The following is a 24362-nucleotide window of genomic DNA, read 5'->3' as shown; positions in this document are numbered from 1 at the left end:
ATGGCAGCGATGGCGGCTGGAGATGAACATGCCGCCTCTGAGGTTTTGAGAGGACTCACTCGACATTTAAACTGTCTGAATGAAGACAACAAGGCGACAAGAAAGAGGGCTTTAGAGGTGATTAAGAAGGAAACTGTAGATAAAGGACTTTCCAGCAGCGTCTTACAGGAGGTTTTCTCTGCCCTCCTAAAGCCTCTGCTCAAATGTCTGTCAGACCCAATGGAAAGATGCAGAGAAACTGCGATAACAACTTTAAGTGAATTTATTCGCTCTGTCCCCAAACCGGAGGAGTCCCTGTCTTATTTTATGCCCTGTCTGGCTCAAAGGCTCGGTGAAAAAGACATCTTGGAGCCCGCCGAGGAGCTTCGACTGTCTGCCATGGAGATGCTCTCGCTGACGTTGGAGGTGTGCGGGAAACATTTAGCACCTTATCTGAATGATGTGATTAATATACTCCAGAGAACCATCGTAGACCCTTTCCCAGACGTCAAAAAGGAGAGCTGCAAATGCACCGTCAGCCTTGCAAAGGCTGTGCCAGGTTTGTGAAGTTACTTTATGTTGTGGATAAGTCGGTTGTCATGGTTTCACGGCACGCGGACATGTTTGCGATAGAAAAGCCTACTTTACTGCTGGTCTAACTTAGCAGAGAAAGTGGATCATGACTTTCCATGAATTTTGGACTGAACCAACAGGTCTAAATCAGCTGAAGCCTTATCATTTTTCATCACCATTCTTTACACTTTAAAGTGTGATTTAAGGACTGCAGCGTTAAGTCTGAACTACTTTTAAATATCATTATTGGTAATGGTTATAATTGATTTGCAAATATTGGCATACTGGACATTGGCTAAAATCCAATATCATGCATCCCTAACAAATGTGTCACTTTGAATAAATTCCACATTGCATTTGAAGTCTGGCAGAAGACACACACTTTCATGAAAATAAACAGTGTTCTGCGCAGGAAAACAAAAATAACTAACAATTCACCCAGTCACATTTCTCACTGTTAACAAATGAAGAATATTGTCTGAAATGCTTCGCCCTCTTTCTCTGTAGACCACTTTCACTTGCAGGCTGAGAGCCTGATCAAGCCTCTCATGCAGACAATTTCTCATCAGCACTCCCGGGTACGAGTGTCTGCCATTGAGGCCACTGGAGCTGTCATTCAGCATGGCACTGGAAAAAACGTGGATGATGTGCTCTCTCACCTGGCACAGAGACTGTTTGACAATTCACCACAGGTTCAGTTTAAAGCATCCTAACACTGTTTGTCATTATATGTTCTGCTTAAATCGTTAATAGCTTCCAGTGCCTGTAATTGTCATTAAGAGTGTAAGAACATGTCATCAATTGTAGTTTTCCAACTGAATTTCATCCTCCTTCATGTAATGTTTTGTGTTTAAGGTGAGGAAAGCCGTGACTGTAGTTGTTGGGAATTGGCTACTTCACATGAGAGACAGATACTCTTATTTCCACAAACTCATCCCTCTCTTGCTGAGCAGCATCAGCGATGACATCCCAGAAATAAGGTAAAATTTGAACTGTCATGTTTCTTTTTGCTTTACAACACACTTTGACACAAGTCATTTCTGTTGTACGAATGTCCTTTTATCCAGAATTGCACACTTGCATTTTTCAAATCTCCCTCCCCTTTCCCTCCCCTCCTGCAGACTTCTTGCAGCTGATTTATGGAAGCAAATAGGTGCCCAGTGGGAGAAGGAAAATGAGGAGGACATCAAGGACAAAATGGACTTTCTCCTCACCCCACCTCCCTTCTACCCAGCAGGAGGTAAGTCAAGGCCAGCTTGATTTATTCTGCCCATTTATTTGTTCTGGTAATCACACTATCATTTGGGTTCTCTGCAAAAAGTAGTTTCATCACATTGCTGATTTTCTGACTTTAGTGCTGTCGAACTCTTCTTGTGACATGACATTTAGATGAATTTGCCAACCCACAATGCATGTTAAAAACCGTAACACTAAGTCAAATTCAAAACTGTACTATGTATCAGAGGTGCACCGATCGATCAGCCAAAATCGGTATTGGTGCCAATTTCCTTAATTTTAGGAGATCGGCGATTGGCCGATCCTTGTAAATAAGATGTCTAAATAAGCTAATATGTCTTTGTCATTGTACGTCTGTGGGTTATTAAACCATCATCAAATAACACTTAATCCCATGATAAGAAGGATCTGGGTTGGACTATAAATTTTGAACAAAGCAACTGTAGTGCTGGGCAGTATATTGAGTTCTTATGATATACTGACATATTTTCAAATAAGATGTAGGTGAAGACAATATTGTTTAAAATGATAAACATAGACAACATATACTAGGTAATTTTTAATGATCAAAAATTGCAAGCATACCCCTGAACACTAACTGAATTGCACAAGTACGTTTGCAATATTTGGAAGTGGGGGAAGGGGGGGTTAGGCAAGATTTGGAGGTGGGTGAACTGGCCAGCACCTTGCCTGCTGCATCCACATTTCTAAATGTTGCCAATGTATTTTTGCAATTACACAGTGCCTTCTCATTCAGTTAAAATATGGCTGGAATAATTATGTTTCTGTACATTTTGATACAATTAATCATTTAAAAAAATGATATTTTAATTAGGGGTGCACCGATCGATCGACCAAAATTGGTATTGGCGCCAAATTTCTTAATTTTAGGAGATCAGCGATTGGCCAATCCTTGTAAATAAGATTGATGGATAAGATCGGTTTCATGTGCCTCTACCTACTAAAATGTGAAAAATGAAAGACTGAAGGAACTGATATAATTTAGTAGTTTGGACAGCAATGCTTTAAACTTTTCATTTATGTTTGAGAGAACTACCTCATGTGCAGTTAAAACACAGGTATTGTTCAATGTTATTCAATAGAATAAGATTGTAACATGGAAGGTGTATGCTGTCAGTTATAAAAAAAATCAGAATCGGCAGGTCAGGCTTTTTAAAGATCGGTGATCGGCCAGAAAATTGCAATCGGTGCACCCCTACTATGTATGTCATTGCTATCACTCCTGCCTTCTTGTATTTAATTGTCCGTCTTTACTGCAGCCCTTCAAAATTGTTATATAAGTGAAAATTAAGGTTCATGACAGCAAATTTTAATGGCAGGTGCTGTCTTGGAAAAGATAAATGTCTGCCCTGGGGGCAGGAATGATCATGAACCTGAACATGGTCACTATGGCTTACAGTATAGGGCCAACCTCAGTGAGTGTGTGAAAAGTAGAGTTCCTAGGCTTTGCAACCTCTTAAATCTGCTATATGTGACGAAGAAGGGAAAGGAAAGGCTCCTTCTCCCTCTTTGTCTTCTCTTCCATGCTGTCATAAATCTGCCAGGCCTCCCAGTGTGAAGAGGTCGCTGTCAGACAGTGAAAGACAACCAGAAAAGGGGCTTGTTTTGTCTTGTCCTGGTGTGTTTTTCTGATTTATCTCTGTAGCCCTTTGGTTCCCTCTTCCTCCCTCATTAGTGTCTCTATAGGCGAAGACCAAGAAGGAGCATAGAGAAAGAAGGTGGTAGAACGGGATGCTGGATTTGAAATGTGGACGGCTATTGGAGAATGTATTTTACTTGCTCTAACAAGTTCCTCAAGGGGCAAATGTAATCATAAAAAGTTATGGTAAAAAATGTGATGAGTTACAGCGTAGTCAGCAGACATTTAAAAGCTGTGAATTATTGATACGGTGGTTTATAAAAGTTGTTTTTAAAGTTTAGATGTTTTATTGCGTATTTTCATTATTCCATTGTGTAATTGTTGCAAAGTTGTAATAAAAATACAATATATACAACACATAGATGGTAAAATAGGGCAAAACATAAATGCACAGATCCACAAAAAAAGAGTTCAGTCTTCTGCATGTTCTCCTCCAGAGGAGCGTCCAGGACTCGGGTGCAGAGAGCTTGTGGTGAGAAACCTGGGCAGACTGGTGCCGGCCATTTCCCATGATGTGACCGACTGGCTGGTGCCTACACGGGTCAGAACCTCCCAGCTGCTCGCTGTGCTGCTGCTCCACGCTGAAGACCACAACACTCAGCATTTACAGCCTCTCCTTGCCACACTCTACCAGGCCTGCACTGACACAGAGAGGGACGTGGTCACCAACGTGAGTCCCAGAGAGCTATTTATCACTTTAGCTACATGTTTAAAGGGATACTTCAACATTTTGGCAAATTCGTCCATTGCCATAATTCCTATAGTCTTAGTAATAGGTTTGTTACCTTCAGTTGTCGGTGCAAGCTGTTTTTAGATCGCTGCTGCCGAGTTCGGACTTGCTGTGCCAACTCAATGTAAGCAGACGGTATTCCGGCTTTCCCTCATTAAACTCATCAAATATACAATCCAACAACTCCAAAACGCTCTCGTGGACAAGTTGTGACCTGTACATTCATCATGCTATGAAATAATCATAGAACAATACGAGACGGAGATGTTTTAAAGCTAAACGCAAAGCTGGAACTACACTTCAGGTATGGCTGCTGCACTGTGTCACTCCGCCAAGTGGTTCACTCAAGAAATAGTTCAGAGTATTTGCTTCATGCGTCATAATGTTACATAATTATACGTTATTATTTCATAGCGTGGTGATTGTGCAGGTCACAACTTGTCCACGAGAGCGTTTTGGAGTTGTTGGATTGTGTATTTGATGAGTTTGATGAGGGAAAGTCGGAATACCGTTTGCTTATATTGAGTTCGCACAGCAGGTCCGAACTCGGCAGCGGGCAATCTAAAAACAGCTTGCACCAACAACTGAAGGTAACGAACCTATTACTAAGACTATAGGGATTATGGCAATGGGCAAATTTGCCAAAATGTTGAAGTAACCCTTTAAGTTCACTGTTTTTGCATCATGTAGGGTATTTGATAAAGTTCAACCTCTGATCTAACACAATCAGAAATTTTGTATTTCTGTATTTTAAGTCAGTTTTTACCAGATAAAATCATTTCAGGACACATCTGAGCTGTTAGTCAGCATTCTTAGGTACAGTGCTGTGAAAAAGTATGTCCCTTCCCAATTTTGTTCTTTTATTGCATAATTGTAACACTTAAATATTTCAGACCATCAAACTAATTTTGATATTAGATAACCAGAGTAAATGAAAAATGCAGTTTTTAAATGATGATTTCATTTATTAAGGGAAAACCCATCCAAACCTATCTGGCCTTATGTGAAAAAGTAGTTCCTCCCCAAACCTAATAACTGGGTGTACCGTCCTCGGCGGCAACAACTGCAAGCAAGTGTTTACAATAACTGGCAATGAGTCTTTCACATTGCAGTGGAGAAATTTATGACCCACTCTTCTTTGCAGAATTGTTTTAATTCGGCCACATTGGAGGGGTTTGGAGCATGAACAGCCTGTTTAAGGTCATGTCACGCCTTTTAATCAGATTTAAGTCCTGACTTTGACTAGACCACTCCAAAACCTTCATTTATTCTTTTCTTAAGCCATTCAGAGGTGGAAAGGCTGGCGTGTTTCAGATCATTGCCTGCTGCATAACGAACATGGGCTTAAGCTTGAGGTCACAAACTGATAGCCAGACATTCAGTGTGCAGGGTGCAGAATTCATGATTCCATCCGTAACGACTAATGCTGTGTTAGTTGTACGTCCGATGTAACACAACCTTTCAAAAAAAGTTCATTTTTGTCTCATCAGTCCATAGATGTCTTTTGGCTCAACAAGATATTTTTGGCAAATGTCTGTTGAGCCTTTGTGTTCTATCTGGTCAGCAGTGGTTTTGGCCTTGAAACTCTCCCATGGATGACATTTTTTTGCCTAGTCTTTTTCTTATTTTTGAGTCATGAACACTGACCTTAACTGAGTCAAGTGAAGCCTGTAGGTCTTTAGATGGTTTTCTGGGTTCTTTTGTGACCTCCTGGATGAGTTGTTGATGCACTCTTGGAGTTTCTTTGGTAGGCTAGCCATTGCCGGGAATGTTCACCACTGTTCCAAGTTTTCTCCATTTGTGGATAATGGCTCTTACTGTGGTTGGCCAAGTACAAAAGTCTTGGAAATGGCTTTGTGACCCTTTCCAGACTGATAGATGTCACTGACTTTGCTTCTTACCTGTTCTTGAATTTCTTCAGATGGCGCCATTATGTGTTGCTTTTTGAGATCTTTTAGCCTTCTTCACATGGTCAGACTGGTTCTATTTAAGGGATTTCATGATTTAACAAGTCTGGCAGTAATCAGGCCTGGTTGGGGTTAGTGAAATTGAACTCAGCTCTCCAAAAATGTGGAGAGGGGCATTACTTTGTTCACATAGGACCAGGTAGGTTTGAATGGCTCTAATATTAGAATTTGTTTGATGGTCAGATTTATTTAAATGTGGCAATTATACTAAAAAACATTAGAAATCAGGAAGGGGAAATACTTTTTCACAGCACTGTATGTCCTTAATTTATACTGGGTTCAGGGTTCAAGGACTTAGGACACACCTGTTAACATTGTCTGACTTCCTGGTCTCATTCTCTCTGCCTCTGTCTATCTCTCTTCTCCCATGTCTTACCCACATCTAGTGCCTAGCAGCTGCCAAGCTTTTGGGGACATTTGTCCCTCCTGCCGTCTTCCTCAAGCTGATGTTGGATCATGTAACAGCTCCATCGTCTTCCTCTCACCCCTGGGCCCCACTCATGGTACTGGCTGCTGTGCTCGGAGGCTGCCCCAGACCCCTCCTTAAACCACATCTCGAACAGATTGCCAACACACTGGCCCAGCCTGATGTCTGCCAGGAATATCAGCAGGTCAGCAGAAAGATTCTTGTGTTTGGTTGTGATTCACCTGTTTTTAAATATTTACCTGAAAACGACTGCTCTTTCCTAGTAATCTGTCTACACCCAACACCCCAACATCCCTCAAACATTGTTAGCTGAATAGCTTCTGTGGCGTACCAAAGCTCCATAAGTGCACTATGGGGAGGAAAAGAGTGAAACATCAAAGTCAGACTTGTTTTGATGACATCTATGCCAGATTTTCTCTGCCCCAACTGCCATGTCTTGATTTTCCTTCCTGATCTGCGTGCACCAGCTGTTTTTCTTTTCCACTCTTGTTAGGTGATCTTGGCAGTGTCATAGAAGGTCATTTCTACCCTCCACATGTACCCTTACTCTCTTATTTTTGGCAGTGACAGTACAGCACAGTTTGCATATTTCTTGCCTAATTTGTCCCGTATGTAAATAGATTTTATGATAAGATGCCACTTGTGTCTAAAAGGGCTTTAGCTGAAGAGTTGAGAAGTAGTTTAAATAACACTACTGTACATGGGGAGTTCATTAAGGTCAGTAATCCTCCAGAATCACAATCCTGCTAAATGACAGTCATGCTACGTGGGACTTTCAAATCTTGCATATCTTCCAATATCTTTATTTTAATTACATAGCAGACATCATGTAAAATGGTTTTAGTTTTTCCAACAAATGATAGTCTCTCAGTGGAAAAACCCCACTGCGTCCAATGCACAATCTTCACCTCTTCCTTTCCTCTTGCACCAAATGTGTTTTCCTTTCAGACTCAAAATAACAGTAGTCTGGCAGAGAGCTATTTTCTGATCCTGACTCACCTGTATCCATGACCCCATCCCCTCACTGTGGCCTGTAAGAATATCCTCCCTGAGATAATAATAACAGAAATCCACTAATTTCTTGTGACCCCTGCATGGCTTCTCCGACCCCTTTGAGCCAATGAGGCCATGCATAGCCTTTGTTTTTTATGGCTATGTGCAAGGTTATAGCACAGGACTGGGGTTCAGCCATGCCATTAAAAGAATCACTGAAATTTCAAAGCCTGCCTGGTCAAGGCCGGTGATAAATGGGGAGGAAAACTGACCCCCCTCTGTCTTCCTTCATCGCTATCCGAAGGGGTCAACCAAAGACAGAACTAACAGGACGGGACGGTCAGCATTGTCACACAGATGGGAGCAGACCTCTGTTTCCTCTCTCTCTGTTTGTCCGTCTATCTCACTCTGTCATTCCTTCTGTCTCGGTTTCTGAGGTCAGAGCGTAAAGCACAGCTAGACAAAGCACCTGCAACATTCTTTAACAACAGGCAGGGTTCATTGAAGGGAGCAGGGCCGGATCACCATGTGGCTGTAAATAACACCACATCAGACAGGAGCACCTGCATCCATGTCCGTCTGTCTGCTGAAATGCTGACCCAGAATAGTTTTCAAAGACTTAAAGCACAGCAGCTTAGGGCTTGGTAATACGGACCAGAAAGTCTGTCTGAAATTGTTGCAAGTTCATTAAAAAAATAAACTAGAAATATCACATTGACATTAGTATTCAGACCCCTTGCAAAAACACTTGAAATTTAGCTCAGGTGCCTCTCATTTCTCTTGATCATTGCTAAGATGTTTCTACACTTTGATTGGAGTCAGTCTGTGGTAAATTAGATTGATTGGACATGATTTTGGAAGACGCACATCTCTCTATAGAAGGCCTTACAGCTGACAGTGCACATCAGAGTAAAAACCAAGTCATGAGGTCAAAGGAAGTGCCTGCAGAGCTTAGAGACAGGATTGTCGCAAGGCAGAGATCTGGGGAAGCTACAAAATATGTCTGCTGCGCTGAAGAGCACAGTGGCCTCCATAATTCTCAAATGGAAGAAGTCTGGCACAACCGGGACTCTTCCAAGAGCCAAACTGAGCATTTGGGGGAGAAGGGCCGTAATAAGTGAGGTAACCTAGGACCTGATGGTCACTCTGACTGAGCTCCAGAGGTCCTGTGTCGGGGTGGGACAAAGTTCCAGAAGGAAAAATGCCACTGCAGCCTTCCACCAATCTGGGCTTTATGGCAGAGTGGCTAGAGAGAAGCATTTCCTCAGTGTAAAACACATGAAAGCCTGCTTGGAGTTTGCAAAAAAGCACTGGAAGGACTCTCAAACAGTGAGAAACAAGATTCTGTGGTCTTCACCTTCCAACATGACAATGACCTGACCTGAACCCTTTCAAACATCTCTGGAGAGACCTGAACAACTGTCCACAAATGGTCCGCATCCAACCTGACTGAGCTTGAGAGGGTTTGCAAAGAAGAATGGCAGAAAATTCCCAAACTCAGGTCTGCTAAGCTTGTTGCATCATATCCTAAAAGACTTGAGGCTGTAATTGCTGCCAAAGATGCTTCAATTAAGTACTGAGTGAAGGGTCTGATTACTGATGTCAGTTTGATATTCTATACTGACATTAAAATTAGGGGTGCACAGATTGCAATTTTCTGGCCGATCACCAATCACGATCTTTAAAAAGCCTGACCTGCCGATTCCGATGTTGGCCAATACCGATTTTTTTATAAGTGACAGCATACACTTTCAATGTTCCAATTTTATTTTATTGAATAACATTGAACAATACCCGTGAAACAATACAGACTTGTTGTTTTAACTGCATGCACATGAGGTAGTTCTCTCAAACATAAATGAAAAGTTTAAAGCATTGCTGTCCAAAGTACTAAATTATATCAGTTCCTTCAGTCTTTCATTTTTCACATTTTAGTAGGTAGAGGCACATGAAACCGATCTTATCCACCGATCTTATTTACAAGGATTGGCCAATCGCTGATCTCCTAAAATTAAGAAAATTGGCGCCGATACCAATTTTGGTCGATCGATCGGTGCACCCCTAATTAAAATATCATTTTTTTAAATGATTAATTGTATCAAAATGTACAGAAACATAATTATTCCAGCCATATTTTAACTGAATGAGAAGGCACTGTGTAATTGCAAAAATACATTGGCAACATTTAGAAATGTGGATGCAGCGGGCAAGGTGCTGGCCAGTTCACCCACCTCCAAATCTTGCCTAACCCCCCCTTCCCCCACTTCCAAATATTGCAAACGTACTTGTGCAATTCAGTTAGTGTTCAGGGGTATGCTTGCAATTTTTGATCATTAAAAATTACCTAGTATATGTTGTCTATGTTTATCATTTTAAACAATATTGTCTTCACCTACATCTTATTTGAAAATATGTCAGTATATCATAAGAACTCAATATACTGCCCAGCACTACAGTTGCTTTGTTCAAAATTTATAGTCCAACCCAGATCCTTCTTATCATGGGATTAAGTGTTATTTGATGATGGTTTAATAACCCACAGACGTACAATGACAAAGACATAGAAGTAGGCAACCTTTGTTTTATTATATTTTATACATTCTAAATTAGGTAACGTTCTGACTTAAAAGATTCAACTTTAGAGAGTTATTTGCCACTTGAACCAAAGGCCAAAAAAGCTAAGTTTAACTTGGACATAACAAGGCCTGTTAAGAAATTAAACATAAATAATCATCAAAGTGAACAGAGGCAAGGGAACTGCAGGGCTCTGCAGGGAGTTTTGGCTACATGCTGGAGATTTGGAAACTGATATACGATACTTCTCCACAACTTAACCTTTCCAACTCTTTCAAGTCCTTGTTTTCTTTTCTTTATTTTAGTATTTCAGGGAAAAGGACAGCTTACAAAAATAAATGGCAGATGCACGGAGAAAATAAAAATATTGGTCTTAAATTGAACATGATGTCAAGGGTTTGAGGGTAAATGAAAGGCGAGCCAGTGGTCAGAGAAGAAGCCACCGCGTTCTTAGGTACCTTGTGTAGTTTATATGACTTGTTTGCTTATGAATCATAAAAGGGGTTTACTTTAAAAGGGGTATGGCAGATCCACACTATCCCTCACATACCCTGCACAGCTGCTTGTGACTTACAGCTGTATATATGTAGTTTTTAAGATATACAAATATACAACCCCTTTTCCAAAAAAAGTTGGAGCATTTTGTAAAATGCAAATAAAACAGAATAGAATGATTTGCAAATCCCATAAAGCCATATTTTATTCACAATAGAACATAAAGAACATATCAGGTGTTGAAGAATGAGACATTTTACTATTTCATTCAAAAATGAATTTATGGCAGTAACCCATGCCAAAAATGTAGGGACAGGGCCGTGTTTTCAATTTTGTAGCATCCCTTCTTCTTTCAACAAAAGTCTGTTAACATCTGGAAAGTGAGGAGATCAGCTATGGACTTTTGAGAAAGGAATGTTGTCCCATGCCCATTCTCCTGGGTTTTCTTTACAGATTTTTGATGTGCCAAATGTTTCCTATTGGTAAAGGGTCTGGACTGCAGGCAGGCTAGTTGAGCACCAACATCTGATAAACATTTAATATGGGTTTATGGGATTTGTGAATCATTGCATCCTGCACCCTACATTTTTTAGAATTGGGGTTTTATTTAAAACTAGGCTGCATTTTTCAATGCAGCTAAAAAGTTTTGCAAAACCATTTTTGGTTCATATTTCCCAGCCTTAGAGTGACTCTGTGATTTTTATTGACCATGGTAAACAGGTCACTAGAACATCAGTAGGTTTGGAGTGAACTGGTAAAGTCAGGAACAAGAGCGAGGAAGAGGAGAATAAAATGGAATAAATGTATTGCAGTTTTACAATCAGGCTTCTTGAGCATCCTGCCTATGTAAAGCACAAAAACAGGCAGAAAGGAAAGCTCTGTGCCTTTTCATCTTGTCTGTGCATGGAAAAGCTTTGGCCCTCATGTCACAACCACAAATTTTCTGCTGAATACACAAACATGCTGCCATACATCAGCATGTCTCCTGCGTGCCTGCCTTTTGTCATGAATGACAGCTGCACACTACTGAATGACAGATGAAGAGAGGAGAAGAAAGGCATGATAGCGAACTTCACCTGACTGCAACGGGTCGGCATCCCGAGCACTGCTTCTGTTTGTTGTCCTATTACCCTAGCAACATCAGTGGCTGTGGGGGTGGCAGGCTCCCCTCTGGATAGGAATTCATCGCCTGGTATTGCTCCTTGAAGAAGAGTCTCGTGTGTATGTGTAATTGATGTATCCAGTGGTGGACAGATGCACACACACTGTGTAACGAGGCCCCTGAAGCGTGCCCAGGCCAATGAAACCAGGTGTATCTCGCCTGGTTCCAGGTGTCCACATGGTGATTACACTGCACCACTTTTTCCGCTCTCCCTCTTTCTTTCTCTCAGCCAGCCCTAATGGTTGTTTTCTCAGAATGTATAATATGTGCGTCTGTGTGTGTGAGCATTAATGTGTGTGAGTCTGCCACTGTTTGTCACGTTATTTCCACTACTCCCCGCCTTCTGCTGTGTTTATGGGCTAGTGAATGGTTTGGCCCAAAGTCAGGATTTTTCCTGTCAATGATTGTGGGAGCTAAGGATGAATGATACAGGAAGAAAGTGACACTGGGATTCTTTTTTTCTGCAAGATATATAGTGATAGGAAAAAATACAGGAAGTTATTCCAAAAAAATGAGAGTTTACAAATACTTGAATGCAGGTCATTGAACACGAATCTTACAGTCTCAAGTTTAATATTAGAATTTTTTTGTCTCAGTGTTTTTTTGGTTTTTTTTTCATTGGCCAGGCTGTTTAAGGGGAAAAATGTGTTGCACAATGCTATTTTTGATATCATGCTAATGATATGAAGTGTGACAAATAGGGCAGAATAATTAAAAAATAATAATAATTGCAATTATTATGACTTATATCACAAATTCATTATTATTTATGGTATTGAACAGAATGATCGTTTTTATGACATTCTCATTGGCATGAAGAAAAACATGGGGCTGAGCAAATAATCAAGTTTCAAACTAATAAAATAAAGCATTTCTCATATCCTACTTGCAAATCTAATTTCCTTGGAGGGGATTATGACAGTCTTGAATATGTTAATAATGAGCAACAAATTTAATTTTAATTCATGTTTATTTTTTAAAATTTTAAGATTTTAATACATTTTTGCTATCAAGGTGTAAGTGGCCAAAAATGGATGGCTTACATATATATCAAATAATAAGAATAGTACACAAAAAAAATCTAATTTTTGCATGAGTTTTTTGGTTTTTTTTTTTTTTTTTTATCAAAACCAGATTTGATCGTAAATATCAAATATTCATTCATTCTTAGGAATTTAACCCTTTCAGTGCAAGTTTAATTGGAAAAAAACAAAAAAATAAACGTTTTGTATGTACTACATTAAAATTGGGTCTCCTTGGAGGTGATTATCATAGCCTTGTGTATCTAAATGATGGGCAACAACTTTTATCTCTATGCATTAATATATTTTAAAATTTTAAGATTTTATTAAATTGCTCAAAAAGTAATCCTACCAGAGAAAACCAGAGAAAAAGCATGCAATTTTTTATGCAAAATACTGGAAAATGACTGACATTAGATGAACAGGAAAAACTGCAAGTTTGTAGCAATGACTCTAGAATGAAAGCCAAATATCATAAAATGCATATTTGTTACTGCCGTGGCTGAAGGATTAAAAATTGTGGTTTTAATGGGTTTTAATGGGGCATTTTTTGGTCACGAACATTCTGAGTGTAAATTAAAACATGTACAGAGCTTATCATTGATCCATACAGGTTCTTGTGTTAATACTGAAAAAAATGTAACCTCCAAATTTTATCTTTTTAAAATTAAAATAGTCAAAATAATCAACAAAAGAAAACACAAAATGACCAACAATCCACACTACAGCTTCAACACCCTCTAAAGGTTAGATAGTACAGACTGCAGTAGGTAAGATGTGTCTTATTAATAAGGGCAACCTATAGTTATTCAGATCTACAGAGAAGTTTAATCAAACCTCAGACTGAGTAAGTCAGACTTATACTGTATACCACAGTTTTTTCAGCATGTATTCAGTGCTGTGTTGAAAACATTTGCAGACTGGAAGTCCCTTAGCTCCCTTTCCTTCCCTTATTAAGCCTTGGCTTCTTTTATAATTTCAGCATCTTTGCTTAGCTTACCACTTGTTGTCTTTACAGATTAATTCCAAGCTGTGCTCTACAATAACCTCTCAGATTTGTGGAAAGAGATTGTGCCCCCTAGTGATAGAGCTCTGATGTTTGTCAGTCAGGCGTAGTATGAGGGTGTGTTTTCTTTTTTATGCAATGGAGCACATAAGAAGGTTGTAATGAGTATTTCTCCTCATCAAGACCAAGGCAGGCCCTGGAGGGCACTTCAGCGGCTCTCAGCCCTCCTTTTTCTCTCTTACTTACACACTTACACCTTCCATCTCTCCCTTTATTTCCTCCCCTCTTTACAGCTTTAATGACAGGCTGCAAAAAAGAGAAAAACACAGGAAAAATAAAAGTCCCATGATCCCACTGATGGCAGAGACATTAGCTTAAGCCACAAGTCTTTGTTTAAACATGAGCTCACTGACTAACAAGTGACTATATTCTCACACGTAATGGTGTTTTTAGAAGGAAAGTTCTCTCTCTGAGTTATACGTAGTTATCCGTCACAAAGTGCGGTTTTACTGGCAATCAGGAGAGAACTATTAGCTATCAATAAAAAAGCTATTCAATAAAAAATAGCTGTCTTTCATAGATAAAATTAGTATTCCAGTTACAGTACTCTGCATATGTTTTAGGCATGTTTGGGCCAAAACTTGGGGAAAAGGTAAGGTGTTTTGAGGGCATAGTTGGGAAGAAAGGAGGATTGACACAACCCTGGTCGTGCTCTTGATGTCCTTGCATATTACCGGGAGCATGTGAAAATAATCTGTTGAAAAAATGACACACTTTTAGGGCAGAGTAAGGAATGGATATGGCAGAAAAGCATGGCCAAGGGCACTCTCAAGGCAGATAGTAGGGTTGCCACAAGCCTCTGGTTGTGCTGTGGATGCTCAAAGGGCCTGAAAAACCAGTGGCGGACTCAGGGCACATCACCAGGGTGGGAACTTAAAGTCCCGGGATGAATCTTTTGCACTGTGCATGCCTAAAACCTTTGTACATGACTGTATAAACGAGATGTGTTACTGTATTTCTCCTTCTTTCCCAGGTTGTGTACTTGGAGCAGCTGTTGGTCAATGTGGATGTCCTGCTGCGTCAGTGTGCATCAGATTGTGGCTCGGTTAGCCTGCAGCTGCTGCAGGTGCTTGTCACTGTCCAGAGCCTCTCCACTGAGCCACATGTTAGCGAAAAGGTGGGAAAACACTAAAAATGGTATGAAGGTTCAAATTAACATATATCCTTTCTGCAGCTCTGCCAGCTTTTTGTTTTACTGCACTTTTTGTGATTTTCCACACTCAAATATTAGTTTTCCGCAGTTTTTTTTATCATTATGACAAGGGTGTTTTATGAAGCATGAGAGCTATGCAAGGAATGTGAGCAGTTCAAAGTGGGCATGGCCAGCAGTATAATTACCCACTTAGCCAGGGGAGCTGAAATTGCACCTTTGGAGTGGAACTTTAAATTCAGACCTTAGGTGAAAAGAGGTGGTAGCAAGGTGGAGAGAAGACAGACAGAAATGTAAAACAAAAACACTTAGAGAGAAGAGTTGTGTTGCCTAACTGGTGTGTGTCATCAGCTCAGCCCCCATTTATAGCTCCATAACGCCTCCTCTGGGCCACTGTAGCCAGATGATACGCAAGCAGCGAGCTTTCATGTTGTGGTCAGCCTCAGAATGCAACAGAAACAGCGACAAGTTGAGCCATCATTATATGAGGCAAGAGTGTCGCCTCGATGCTTGTCGCCGTAGGAGGTTAATGACAGGGAGAAAAGCGGGAAGTCTTTGGCACTGATGCATGCTAGACACCACACAGGCCACCAGAGTTTGTGTGTTTGTTTATGTGTGTCTGCATCAGTCCATAAGTCCAGACTGGGAGCAGAGCTACGGAAGAGATGAGAAGGAATGGATTAAGAAATAAAGAGGGAGGGTGAGAATGGCCCTGGGCATTCCCGGACCAAGGGGAAAAGCAGTCCTTGATTCTCAGAAAAGGGGCGTGGCTTTCCCATCACTGGACAGCTCAGGGTTGTCTAGCTCTCTTCTGAAGGGGCTGAACTGTGACTCAGACATTGTCTCTGTCCCTGTGTGTCCCTGAGGGACTATGAAGGGAACTATGAAGTGCCCTTAAGGTCAGTTTCCCTGCCCTAAAGAGTCAGCTAATTATTTACTCTCCTATCTCTCATTCTTGCCCTTTCCTCCCAGCTCAGCTTTATTGCTTTGTGTCTGTGTGTATATATATGTGTGCGGGGCTTTTCTGTCGGTTCCTGTGTCTTTTTGACATCCTGTGTATCTGTCAGGGTTTTTGTTTCTAAGTGGTTTTATGTGTAAGACCTCGCCATGTCTGATGTGTTGTTCTTCCCATGGTTTCACTTGGTGTTTTGTCGCTTCCCATGTTTGTCAGGAATTACTGAAATTACAAGAAAACAGCTGTAATTGTTAAACACAACACTCTGAGCACGTTGTCACTCTTTCTCATCAGCTCCTCATATAATATTCTTTGGGCAAAATCTTCTGTTTCTCCTCGTCTTTCCATGCAAAGAAGAAAGATTAAAAATGTGTTGACATTGTTTTCTTCTGCCCCCCCCCCTCCCAGGCCATGGAGAACATACACTTGCTGTGTAAGGTGCAGGGTTTGCAGTCAGTAATGGAGCTCTATAGACAACATATGGGCCAGCTGCTGGACTGGCTGTCTGCCTCAGTCAACACCTGGTCCAGTTACTCCCCACAGAGACTCCAACTGCATGTGATGGTCACGCAATCAGGTGAGAAGTGATGCTTGAGTTTTTTGAAGACTTTGCCAAATTTTACAGCAGGTGCTGAAGATTGCCTGTATAGAGACACAGTAATGGTCATAGAAAAATAGTAAGGTTTTGAGAAATTAGCCTGTCAGAAGACCTTCAATGATGAGAAAATCTCTGCATCTGTCAGCAGACTGAATATATGCCATTGGATTCATCTCATATAAGTCAGCTGGTGAGACTGTTACCTATGTCATGTTTTATTAACCCTTACTTCACAGAGGGGATTTGAAGCCATTGTTTTCTTAAAGCTACAATATGTAGACCTCGAGCACTGAAATATCTAAACTGCTTAAAAATATCCCAACCTGTGTTTCATATCTTTATAGACAAATACATAATTTCAAATCTTTCCAAAGTTGAAGAAATACTTCATTTAAATAGTTGTAACAGAACATGTCTTGTCATGGCAGCTGCTATGCCAGATTTGTATTCAAAAAAGTCCTGTTTACATAATAAAACCTGGTTTGTAACACACAATTTTGACACCTTTTTTCTCATCTGAAAAGTTGGCTGTGAATTATAGATCAAGACAACTTGTATAGGTTCTTTTCAAATGATGTCACGCAGCCATGGAGAACTCCTCTTGGGGAGCAGATGTTGATTTCTGCATAGTGAAATGCTACCAGAAAGGCCATGTTTTGAGCTGGTCACAACTATGCCAAGCTTTCAAAGTGCAAAAATAAAACATTTTTATTTCTTAAGATACATTTGTGTCCTAAAAGTTGGGAAATATTCAGGCAGATATAAGAAGTTTCTTAAAAACTCGTGGTGAAACATCAGTATGCAGGAATTTTAAAAAAAATCTCCATCTAAGGCCTGGACAATCAGTTTTACACGGCACTCATGTATGGTCCACTTTCAAAAAGCAGCCCAGTTTGGTTCAGTACAGCTTTGCCATGGTTTTGCATATTAAGCCCTGATCTTGCCTGTGTTTCTTCAGCTGATGTCCATCCAGTCATCCTCATTGTGATGGGAAATTTGTCTCTTTAGCAGTCCACATCATTTGGCTAAGCTCAATTGAGCTGTTTGGCTCCTAAATGGCTCTTCATTTGGAAACAGTTTGGCTTTTAAAATTTTGATGAAAAGATTACAAAGGATGGAGGAAAGGAAACTGGCACTCAAACGGGAGCTTGTTACCATGGCTCACATTAAAGAGCTGTTCTGTTGCATAGGTTGATTCATGAATGGCTCCTTATCACTTAACCCACAGGGTTTATCTGATGCACAGTAAATCACCATTTCAATAAATGTTTGTGAAAAAATTATTATCTTTTTACATTATATGGCTCAGCTAGCTTAACATAGTACTAGACTCCTCAAGACTCATGTCTCACTTCATGTGGCCAGGTGATGCAAGGAGGTCTGCAGGACTAAGAGCAAATTTGTTATATTGATCGCCTCCATGCCAGATTAATTGGTTTAACAGTGGAAAAAAATGACTGTTTTGAAAAGTTAAGGGATTGTACTCAGTGTATGTAGAAAATTTCTTATGATATTTGTAGCGCACAGGTCCATTTAGAGCTTTAAAGTGCAACTTTTCCTCTAACGTTCCCATTCATTCCTAATGGCTGTTTCCCACATATATAATGTTTAGTACATTATATATACTATATATAAATATCAGTATTGGTTACAATTAATTTGCAAGTATCAGCATATCTGAAAAAAACAATATTCTTCATCCCTGAAATTTATTAGGTTGGTGGTCGGGAAATTTACAAGTAAACTTGGAATGAAAAAATTGCCTTTTTTTCCTTCTTGTAGCTTACCCTGAAAATTTCAGGAAGCTTGCAGAAGCTTTGGCCATAAGTGGAAACAAACAGGTCATGTCAAAAGCAAGCTGAGTAACAACCTGCATAAAAGAAGGTCATTATAGCTACATATTTATTGTTTCTTAGCTCATTTGTTAACATATCCTTTCCTTGTTTTAAGCATTTCATAGATAATGGCCTATTTAATTTAGGCTTGTTAAAATATTTTCTCTTAATATAGCTGAGAGGGTCATGGTCAAACATGGCCACACCAAGGACGACAAGGCTGTCATTAGCACCATTTGGCTTACTGACTTTTGTAAATCCCCATTTCTCCCTGAGTTTGTCAGTCAGCCACTGTGTCTGAGACTTGTCTAGAGGGGTCAGTCTGTGCTTGTGTGTGGCTCAGTGGGTTAAAAAGCTGTGACCCTGTCTTTGGTGTTGAGACTTCACTATACCTCTCTTTATACTGAATAATCCTCCATCATCAGCACCCCCTTGTGCCACACTTTCATCTCGATCTCTTCCCCCCTCCCTCCCCTCTTTTCCTAATTGACCGGGCAGCTGGGTACCCCTCTAATCCACACACAAACACCCAGACTCTCACATACACTCCCACGGCTAACTGACCAGTCCGTTCTAAGTCCACTCAGTGATCCCAATGCAGGTCACTACATCAAACGACACCACAGCCGCCTGCTCTTGACCTTCCCCTGGATCAAGGCCACTTTGAAGCTCTTTGTGTGTGTTAGTGTGTGTGTGAGTGTGTTTTATTTTCTCATGTTGAATGCTACTCTAAGCTCCCCTAGATTTTCATTCCTACAAATGTGGTCTTCTGTCTTGCAATAGATAAGGCTGGGCAGTAAGGACCAAAAACACTTATCTTTATGTTTTAACTAGCTGAATAATAATACAATATATGCATATTTTTGTACAGAAATAGCAAATGATTATCATAATAACTGAATTATAAACTTTGATATGATTATTGTAAAAAGTCAGTTTTAAGATATTCAAAATTGCAGACAGAAGCTTAGTAATTTTCATTTTTTAAATCAAAAGAAGCAAAGCACTGTCTAATTGCACAAAAATGTTGCCAAATCCAAATACTTTTCCTGAATATTGACACATTTGTGCAATTTAGACAAGGAGTTTGCATGCAGTTTTTGATGATTAAAATCAAGAAATTGCCCAAAATTGTGTGCAAAGGACTTGTTAATTTGGTTTTAAACAGTTATCATTATCCTGAAAGGTTTACTAATAAATAAAAATTCCCCAACTAGATTACTTCCATCCATTCATCCATCCATTGATTCATTTTCTGGATTACTAATCCATTTCAGGGTCATGGGGGTCTTGCCTCTGTTCCCAGTTCATTCTGGAGTCCTTGCTTCCGATTTGTATTTTTTTCCTTTGTCACTAAATGTCCATCTTTTTCCTATATTCAGTATGAGGGGAAATTGCATACTATTTTTACTGGATTCCTGTGGGGTTACTATTTGGGCTGCCAAAAGATCAAAATTCTTAATTGCAATCCATCTCAGAATTCCTACGATTAATCACAGTTAACCACATCCTTTTTAACCACATTGTAAAATCAACTTTATTGTGTCATTTTTGTTTTTTGTGCTGTCTAAAGTTAAGGAAAATTGATTTCCTGTTTGGATATAGACCTGCTTTTATTTTGAAAGGTAGGCCAGAGATTATGATGCAAACTGAACCATAGAAAAAGGAACCTGTTATAGATTGAAATGGAAATGAGGGAACATTTAAAAAGTAAATGTTTAATAACAAAAGGTACAATTACTTTTTTACTTGTCAATTGAGCTGTCTGGGTTTTTTTTTTTTTAAAGTAAAATGAGTCGTAAAGAAGAAGTGGTGGACTTTTCTACATTGTTGTGAATGCAGGAAGATGTTGCAGACTCAAACAAACCGTGCTGATAAGGATAATAAATCATGCGATTAATCATGATTTTAAAAAGTAGTGCACTAATTGTGGAGCTTAATTAATTGATATTAATGTGATTAATCTTGACAGCTCTAGTTACTATTGTAACAATTTATTAAAATATTAAAATGAAAAAAGTATTAAAATTAAAGTTATTGCTAATTGTACAGTCAAGTCTGTGAAAATCCCCATCAAGGAAATTTTAATTTGCATGTAGTATGTATGTATGTATGTATGTATGTTCTTTCTCTTGAAAGTTATGATCAGGTCTAATGTTGATCAAAAAATAATGCAGAAAAAGTGTGCTATTATTGCTGCTATTTATGCATGGCACCCATTTTTGGCCACGTACACACTTTGTGTGACAATGTATAAAAGTTTTGAAACTTATATAATAATAATGCTTGAAAATTAAAGTTGTTGCTCATTGTTAACACATTCAAAGCTGTAAAAATCCCCTTCAAGGAAATTCAATTTGTATGTAGTATGTGAAAAATGTTCCATTGCTTTGTGTTTTTTCCACATTATATAATGAGTTTTTTGCACTTAATTGGTAAGGGTTACATTCCCAAAAATTAATTCATATTTTTTATTCATGATCAGGTCCGAACTTGATTAAAACAATGGTGCAAAAGTTGAAAAAAGGATGTATATTTTTTTCAGCCTTTTATGTATGCTGCCATTTTAGTCACTCAAACCCTGAGTGTAACATTTTATTTTACACCATCTAAGGGTTCATTTGACAAAAGATATTTGGTCATTTTACCAGCTTTTAAGCTCTTTTCACTCTTGGTCTATCTTTTGCTCTCCAAAAATAGTAAGCAGGGTAGTGAAATTTCCAATCACCGCCTTGTTATGTTCTTAGTAGGTATGCGTCAACATGCATGAGTTTCCTCTTACACCCTTTGATTCACATGTTCCAGTTGGAGTGACTAGTTGGTGCTTCTGTATCTCTTTTGATGCTGACCATCGCCCTCGGGTAGTGTCCGGATTTCCTCTGTCTCCTCTCATGTCTGAGTCCAAACAGGACAGGGATTCTTATCACTATTACACATACATGCAGATGACTAAATATAGCTCTCTAAACATGCTTTCAGACTAGTAGTGGGTGTGTGAGTGGGCATGAATGAAACTGAGAATACTCTGAGACTTTGTCATTTTCCTGTAATAGACTGTTTTATAGAAATCCTCTGTCACATACAGACTGTTTTTATGTGCCATTTTCTCAGAGTCCTGTGTCACTGTCTCACCTATTCATTAGGGTCTTTGTCACTGCTAAACATGAGAAAGTCTCAAGTCTGGGTGGGCTTTTTCTTGTTTACTCTATTGCAGTTGGTTTAGACTTGAAAGAATTACAAAGAAAATGCCTTCAGTCTGGTGGTAAGGGGGGCTGGGTTCAGGTCCGGCCCATGGCTTCTTTCCCACATGTCCTTCCCTAAACTTTCATCCCATTTTCTGACTCTATCCACTGTCTATCCACTGTCTAATCTCTAGCAAAGACATAAAAGCCAAAAAATATATATTAAAAAAGAAAATAGAATACATAAATGAAGGTGCCTTCAGTAGGAAACAGACTTTTTTTAAGATAAGGTTTTGTATTAAGCGTTAAAAGGATTGGTTTCAGAATAAGATTAAGTCATTTTGCTCAAGGTAGAGGCACAGCTGATGTGACACTAAAAATCTAATGCTACACTTTGCAGCGACACAGTATGTGAGTTCAATCAGGACGTTCCAGTCTTGTAATAGTGGGAGTTAAAGACAAACACCATATGACCCCTTCTCTCCATCTGTATGTATGTTCTTTACTGTCCAAAAGGACAGATATTTCACTTAAAATTCCTAAAACAGCAATGCAATATTTTATGTGTTAAAGGTCCGGTGATCGGGGAGTTTGTGAGCCAGCTGATGCCTCTGCTTCGCTGCTGCCTTCAACCAGACAGAGACACGGAGATGAGAATGAGTATCTTCACAATGCTGGCTAAGCTGCTACTGGATGCTTCTAAGACACTTGATTCCCGGGGGTAAGAGGGGCACATTTAGACTCATCTCTATACTTACAAAATCCCAAAGCAATCCACCTGATGAAACAAGCTGTTAAAATTAGCCGGGGCTTCTCAGATATGACAACAAATCATCATCAATTTTTCTGATTGATACTGAGATCACAATTATGAAACATACTCTTCTACATTAAAAAATCTGCATCACATGATTCTTTTAAAACTTAAACATTCGTATCATTCTAAACATTTTGGAAAAAAACAATGATGAGAATAAATACCATCACTGTGGTAAAATTATTGCCATATCTTTTCCTGAAAGCGTCACATGGCAGGTAGAATGTAGATTCTGTTTAAATTAGGGCTGAATGATTTGGGATATTAATCTAATTGCAGTTTTTTTTTTACCCAATATTGCAATTGCGATTTGAAATGCAATTATTCCTTAAGTTCCTCATCTTATGTATTTTCCAACAAACACAAGCAATAAATAAATCATCCTACATCACAACCAGCAGCTATTAGACTAAACAAAGGATGAACAATTTTGAAAAAATACATATTTGTGATGAATTTGTCTAGTATTGCAAACTGGATATGAATTGTTGTATTGCCATTCTCATATTTAATAAGAAAAAATGTATAGAAATGAAGAAAGTAGGATTTTTTGTAGAATATTCTAAAAAAAGGCACTTAAGTGATTTCATAATCACTTAATGCATAACATCTCTGCTACAAAAAAGTTTTAACCTGGTATTTTGACATAAATTTCAGCGTTTGCATTTTTTGCAATTTGAAGTTGCAGCAGGCTGTATTGCAGTTTAATCTAATTTTCGATTAGTTGCCCACCCCTAGTTTAAATATCATTGGACAGAAGTGAAAAGAAACTGATTAAATTTACTCATATTACTGTAATTGAGTGGTTTCTTTTGGGTATTTTTATATTTTGGAGTACTTTCTGAAACCAAGACTTTTACTTCTACTTAAAGAAGTTTAACCAGTGTAACTGTGCTTTTACTTGAGTACCATACTCTTGTACTTTTTCCATCTCTGTTGATTACACTGTAGCACATAGCGAGAGAATGATCCCACATCACATCCCCAAACAACAAAAACTAAAGTGTTAATGTGTCAGGTTTAAACACTACAGTGTTGATTTTAACTCCCAAAGTATAATTTTAACTCCTTTCTGAATTAAATCATCTTCAGTGTTTGGGTTATTAGAGTTAGTTCAACTCTGTAAAGTAATTTGATCTTATTTCTGCCCGCTGCAATTTCAAATCTAAAGTGTGGGCGAAATTTCCCAGCATGCCCTTGGGCAGAGTGTTTAAATGTCTTTTATATGTTTTTTTTGTCTGTGTGTTTAGATTTTGCCTGTTTGACAGTGAGTGGATTGTTGTTTTTTGATGTAAGACACATTTGCACCATGAGTGAAGTTATTCACTGAGTTAGAGTTCCCACCTTTGACTTTAGGTGCTCCTGTAGGATGCATAGTGCATATTCTTCATTAGTATGCATTGCCTTACTATGAGGTTGGCTCTCTACTTTGTTCTTGTCAGAGGGAACCCACCTTGACACAGATTTTGTAGAGTTACTGCAGCTCTATCATATTATAAGATATTAAAGACTTTCAAAAGTATAGTTTAACTTGATGTAGCGTGTACCAACACAGACACTTGGAAAGTGTTAAATTTAGCTTTATATGAGTTTTATTTACACTGTCAATTTTGCTGTGTATTTTACTTTATTTTAGAGGTGTTACTTTACCTGAACAACCTGGTTGGAGATCTGTTCTCTTGTCGTTATTACCAGTAAGGAAAGATCATATTTTACTGCACAACTCCTCAATACTCAGTACTTAAAACAAACTTTAAATTAAATTATTTTTACTTTTACCACGGTAGATTTATAGATCATTACTTTTACTTTTATAAAAGTAAATTTTAACCAGAGTGACTGTACTTTTACTTGAGCATAATAGTCCTATACTTTTCCACCACTGGCATTGGCCAACTTGGTTCTGTTAATAAACATTGGCCCGTCTGCTATAATATAGCA

General features: G+C 39.0%; 1 protein-coding gene across 1 annotated transcript in view; it reads left to right on the top strand.

Annotated features, from left to right (window-relative positions):
• LOC121503513 (dynein assembly factor 5, axonemal-like) overlaps positions 1-24362 on the top strand; it is a 39712-nt gene continuing 15350 nt past the window's right edge. The window contains exons 1-9 of the mRNA XM_041777972.1: positions 1-538; positions 1060-1244; positions 1408-1532; positions 1674-1792; positions 3886-4118; positions 6532-6756; positions 14858-15001; positions 16398-16566; positions 22178-22325. Of these exons, the coding sequence (XP_041633906.1) occupies positions 1-538; positions 1060-1244; positions 1408-1532; positions 1674-1792; positions 3886-4118; positions 6532-6756; positions 14858-15001; positions 16398-16566; positions 22178-22325 (1886 nt within the window). The remainder of the gene's footprint in view (positions 539-1059; positions 1245-1407; positions 1533-1673; positions 1793-3885; positions 4119-6531; positions 6757-14857; positions 15002-16397; positions 16567-22177; positions 22326-24362) is intronic.

Source organism: Cheilinus undulatus, linkage group 21, assembly GCF_018320785.1.
Source record: "Cheilinus undulatus linkage group 21, ASM1832078v1, whole genome shotgun sequence".
Classification (NCBI taxonomy): Eukaryota; Metazoa; Chordata; class Actinopteri; order Labriformes; family Labridae; genus Cheilinus; species Cheilinus undulatus.
This window is presented reverse-complemented; position numbering and strand designations above follow the sequence as displayed.